Below are 6,039 nucleotides of genomic sequence, written 5' to 3'. Positions count from 1 at the left end.
GGCAGTTTAAAACGGCACAAAATCAAAGGTCGGCGACTCACCGGACCATCCTGGTTATGAGTGCAAGGAGTAGATTTGACGGCAGTTTTCAGTAATCGCTAGTATAACTGTCGCTAAATTCTTAAAACAATTACCTTTTGATATATATTAAAAACAGACTTTTTCCTTTAAATTTTGCCCTTGGTTTCTAGCATAGATAATTTACAAATACTTTTGAAGTTTTGATGACTCAATAAATTAAGTCTACATTTTAATGTAAGAGAACATACTATTATTAAATTTATCTAAACTCTTAGATATGAATCGAAAATTAAATAAATAACTATTACAAACAAAATATCATTTAGGAAACAATCTTAATTACCTTTTATTTTTCTTTTCCAGCCCATGATTTTGTAGCTCCCTAACTACTATTTCTATTTTTATTGTTGCAACTTAGTTTCGTATTGTATTTGTGATGCCTGGCATGGAGCCAAATATCAACAATAAAAACAAAATAGTGTTGTGCTTTATTTGGCTAGAATAATATCCCATGCTCGAAAATCACAAATGCTTTGTAATAGGCAAATAGACAAAAACTTCTGGTGGTGTTAGTTTGTGGGGATAATAATGCAGATATTTTTAATTAATAATAAATTCTCAATTCTGATAGTGTATGTGTATGTGCATGGAAAGAGTTTTCGTTCGGAATAGAGCAAAATAATAATAATAATAATCGTAAGTGTATTTCAATTCACAATTTTGTATAAGATTTTTCGTCACATTTCGCACTTTTAAATGAAAAATAATAAGTGGATGCTTGTTTTAACATATTTTGACATATTTTTGAGAATGGCCTTATGAAAATAAAAAAGAAAAAACAATTATTTCTGTCCATAAATTTTATGAATGCTGACAAAAATATTCATTAAACAAAAAAAACTAACGTGCGTTATATCTATGAAAGATAAATTTGTACGACAAAAATATCTAAATCTTAATTTTTTGTTGACTTTTTAATTAAATTCTTAAATTATCCTTTTTATCTTCAACTTCAACATCACCATCTCTTCTTATAATTCTTCTAACACAAAAACTCCAAACTCACCATCACCAATTCTTCGTCATTCAATTTTTGCTTCTTCTCCGGTAACTCCAAATCCAATTAACAAAGTATCCACATACGAAATATCACCACCACCAATGATGATGAAGAAAAAAAATAGAAGAACAACAAGCCAATGACAACGAAGATTTTGTTGGCGATGGCAAGGAATCTGCAGGACGCTGGACGTGGGACACTTCTACTGGAGGAGAAGAATCTGCTGGTGGTGGCGAGGTGATCGCAAAACGCGGCGCCGAACAACGACGCGATTGGGAGTCCGTTGGCAAGAAATCTACAAGATGCAACGTTGCTGATGGAGGAGAAGAATCTATTGGTGGTGGCGAGGTGACCGTAAGATGCGACGCCGAACAGCGACACGATGAGAGACTAGCGACGAACAGGAACAACGACTAGGAATCTGTAGGGACACGATGGAGAACGACGGTGAGAGTGAATAAAGGAGGCAGTGAGGCTTAAGAGAATAAGTGTTTGAGGTTTCAAAGGTGTAGGGTGGGTTATAGAGGTTATGTTATGGAGGATTGAGAATGTTTGAAATTTGGGGGAAAAAAAAGATGGTGGTGTCGAGGTTGAGGTTAGATAAAGAGGATAATTTAGGAATTTAATTAAAAAATGAATAAAAAAATTAGATTTGGATATTTTTGTCGTATAGAACTCATCTTTTATGAGTATAACATTATTTTTTTTATTTGATGAGTATTTTTATCAATGTTCATAAAATTTATAGATACAAATAGTTATTTTTTCAAATAAAAAAATTATTTAAATATCTCTCAAATTAAAAGAAAAAAAAAAGTATCATTTCTCAAGAAATTAATCAACTATCTGTCAAAACAAACTTTCACCAAGATTCCCAGAGTGAGTGGGTGTTTGTCTTCATGGTTTCCATTTTTATTTCTTCAATCATCTATCAACTACCATTATTATTATTATAAAATTTGGGCCCCATAGCCATGGATTACCATTACTAATAGTTATCACGGTTTAATTAAGCCACCAATAATTAATTATTGTACTAGGTACTTATTTTATGATAAGTGAGTCATCTACAATTCAAATATAATACGTTGTAGGATTTTTAAATTGGCACTATCCACTACCATTTGTATAGGTGATGAGTGATGACATTCACATTTTGCATGCATCTCTAATTGTTTGAGTGGAAAAAATGTAGGATATATTTCCCAACAAGTCACATTAATCTCACATTATTCAATTAGAACTCCAGTTTTATTGTGAAGTCTCTATCTCTTTTTCCATTTATACTTAGGGTGAATTATATATGGATATGATTTTCAAAAAATTATATATGGATGTTTAAATGTCCTCTAACTAAAATTGGCACCCTTGATTTGATACATGAAAGAAAGATCAGTGTTACATTTTATAAACTAAAAGAGTATCAAATTATATTAACATAAAGTTAAATTTTAGAAGAAAAATTATACCAGAATGTTATTTTCGTCTTCATTACTCTTTTCATTTCAAATTAATTTTCTCCTTTATTAAATACACTAAAAAAAAATAACTATTAAAGCTTTTTGCAAACACTCCTTATCAAATTTTTTAACTTCTACCAATATTATCTCTCCGATTAATAAATATATATATTAGAATAAACAGAAATCGATTAATATAAATTACTAGAAGAGAAACATTAAGGGTCAATAGGTTTTATCAATATTACATAATAGTTTAGATTAACATCTTATTTTTATATTATTAGAATTTAGGATTTATTTAATATAAAATATTTTTATTAAATAAAAATAATAAATTTTATTAGTTATGTAGTATTTTTTTTTTTTTTTGAAAACACAAAGCCACAACTAAATTGCTACAGATACAAAACAACTAATATATTGAAAAAGAAGGGTACTTTTTTCTTTTGAAATTTGTGATAACTTATTAGGACACAATTCATTATATTAAAAAAAAAAACTTTAATATTAAATGACAACGAATTAATGAAAATGTTTAGAAGATCCTACTTTTATGTCTTTAATGCTTTTAATTAGGAGACTTTTAACAAACAAAACCCATGTCTAATTTATATATATTTTATTTTTGTTGCAACTTTATTTTAATGTTCTAGAAATATAGAATGAGAGCACAATAACACTATAAATAAGAGTGTATGTGCATTCTAGGAAGGGAGCAAAACAATAGGCACTAATAATAATTAATTATTTCCATTGTGTTTTGATTATTGTAGGAAGCATCATGGAACAGGATCAATCAAAAGAGAGTGATGGAAGAAGAGGCACAACCCTGGTGGAAAGTGAAGAAGGCACAAAACTTGAGCTAACTGTGGATGAAGTTGTGGAAGGTTATGTAGGCTCACTTGGATTATCCCAAATCTTGCATGTCCTTGTGGTTTCATTTGCATGGATATTTGATGCACAGAGCACATTGGTGACAATCTTCAGTGATGCACAGCCACCTTGGAGGTGCAAGAATGGCGTGTACTGCGCCGACGGCCGCCGCAGTTCTGTTTGTGGCTTGGTGCCTGGGAGCTGGGAATGGGTTAGTGGAGATAGAAGCTCCACCGTAGCTGAATGGGGACTTATATGTGATAGGAAGTTTCTTGCTGCTGTTCCTGCTTCTGTCAACTTCCTTGGTTCTCTTTTAGGTATATACCTGTTTAGAATCTTAATTACTATGTTTATATTCATTTATGCTAATATACATATACTAAAATCGTTACTCTATATTTTTAATCTAGGATATTATATATCACCACAATATAGTCCTATGCTTCGTATATATTTAATGTCAATATGTGTACGAAAAAATTAGTTATCAAATCAGTCATTTGTATAAATGTTGAAAAAAATATATAAAACAATATATATTTATAGATAAATACATGGTGATTAATTGAGTAGTTAATTGTTTATATACACAGACAAATACATTGCATTTTGTACTAAAGGATACAGGGTTTTCTGATCTTTGGTTATAAACATGAGTTGATCTGCATAAAGGGCGTGATTTTATATCCCCTTTTTTGAACTCAACTGATAGAAGATGTAACTACGAAAATAATTGGTTCCATGTAATAAACTTTTCACCCATTGCAAAAGTGAATTATTGGATATGAATTTGGCCATTCACAAGCATGTAATACAAAGACTCAATAGCCTATAATATTAATATAATATAATATAGTACATAGTGGATTAGTTTAACGGGCGGGCATCCATACATATGATGCTGTGAATATGAATTGTGTTAGTAATTTGTAACAACATTAACTAACATGTTCTTCAAATTTTGGTTCAGGGTCTGCTATATTTGGGCACCTAGCAGATACTTGGCTTGGAAGAAAAAGAGCAGTGATGATTTCATGCATCTTAACCTCCATAACATTTTTGGCCACATCCTACTCCCCAAACATCTACGCCTATGCCTTCTTCCGATTCGCAACAGGGTTTGCGAGATCAGGAATCGGCATAAGCTGCCTTGTCCTCGCCACAGAGTCAGTGGGACGCAAGTGGCGAGGCCAAGCCGGCCAATACAGCTTCTTTTTCTTCACAATTGGATTCCTCTCACTCCCTCTTCTGGCATACCCAACCAGAACAAATTGGAGGAACTTGTACAAATTCTTGTCCATTTTGCCCCTGGCATATGCAATCATAATACTCCCTTGGGTCTCTGAATCCCCAAGGTGGTTTCTAATAAGAGGCAGAAGCAAAGATGCATTGAAAGTGTTGAAATATTTCGCCAGAATAAACGGCAAAGACGAATTCCCTCCGAATCTAACCTTAGCAAATCCTTCTGAACTGAAAGATGAAGAATCCGGAACAATTTCGAACAAGAGAGAGAATCTCTGGACCACAAAATGGGCTGCCAAACGAATGGCTCTTGTTATGATTGCTGGGTTTGGGGTTGGATTTGTTTACTACGGAGTTCAACTCAACGTGGAGAATTTGAATTTCAATCTTTATGTCTCGGTGGCTATAAATGCGGTTATGGAAATCCCTGCTGTTTTTGCCGGTTCTTTTCTGTTGGGATTTTCTAACAGAAGGTTGTTATTCTCCGTTTCATCCTACGTGGCAGGCGTTTCTTGCATTCTGTGCCTAATATTCTCAAAGGGGTATTCAAATTCCAAGGCACGTGGCAAATTTGGCGGGAACTGGGGGCAGTTGATTGTTGAGGCAGTTGGGTTTATGGGCTCTTCCTTGGCCTATGATATCTTGTACATTTATTGTGTGGAGTTGTTTCCTACAAATGTGAGGAACTTTGCTGTCTCAATGTTGAGGCAAACTTTGATGCTCGGGGCGTCGGTGGCGCCGCTGCTCGTGGTGGTGGGCCGGTTGAGCCCATCACTTTCTTTTATAGTGTTTGGGGTCTTGTCCATTGCTAGTGGCGTTTTGAGCATTTGGATTCCTGAGACCAGGAATGCTCCTTTGTATGAGACACTTAAGCAGCAGGAGGAGATGGAGGCTCTTAATCATGTTTCCAATGGCCATTCTAGGTGCCTAGAATTTGGAAAATGATTCAAGTCAATGGTAACATTGGTCAATTAAGTCGTTAGACTTTTGACTACTTATCAGAGCTTGAAAAGGTTTTAATTTCAAAAAATAAAAAGCAAATGAAAAAAAAGAAAGTTTCTACTTTGGCAGCTCTGTATTTGTAGAAAGGTAAAAGCTTGTCAATTATTTCATCTACTTAATGTATTTCAGTATTTATTTTAATCTCCTATGACAAGAAAATTCTATATAAATTTCTCTGTATGTAAATTTTATTTATGGTTTTAATGAAGAACGTGATTTAGTTAAAAGTTCCGTAACAAAATTCCCGTAAAATAGCATTTTTTTTAGTTAATCTTAGTATAATTTTTTTAACAATAACATAATAATATTTTAAGAAGAAGAATAATATTATAATAATAATTTAAAGAGAAAAACAATACTATAATTATAATAATAATA

The 6,039-nt window shown here is 32.8% G+C and overlaps 1 protein-coding gene across 1 annotated transcript; it reads left to right on the top strand.

Moving 5' to 3' along the window:
* The first annotated feature begins 3,248 nt into the window (after positions 1 to 3,248).
* Positions 3,249 to 5,831, top strand: LOC107624480 (organic cation/carnitine transporter 1). The gene is made up of 2 exons (XM_016326970.3): positions 3,249 to 3,734; positions 4,388 to 5,831. The coding sequence occupies exons 1-2, from the start codon at positions 3,326 to 3,328 to the stop codon at positions 5,602 to 5,604; spliced, it is 1,626 nt and encodes a 541-aa protein (XP_016182456.1). The 5' UTR covers positions 3,249 to 3,325; the 3' UTR covers positions 5,605 to 5,831.
* Positions 5,832 to 6,039: the final 208 nt, after the last annotated feature.

The sequence above is a fragment of the Arachis ipaensis genome, chromosome B10, assembly GCF_059453495.1.
Source record: "Arachis ipaensis isolate K30076 ecotype BB chromosome B10, ASM5945349v1, whole genome shotgun sequence".
Classification (NCBI taxonomy): domain Eukaryota; kingdom Viridiplantae; phylum Streptophyta; class Magnoliopsida; order Fabales; family Fabaceae; genus Arachis; species Arachis ipaensis.
Note: the sequence above shows the minus strand (reverse complement) of the source record. Positions and strands in the feature narration are given on the sequence as shown.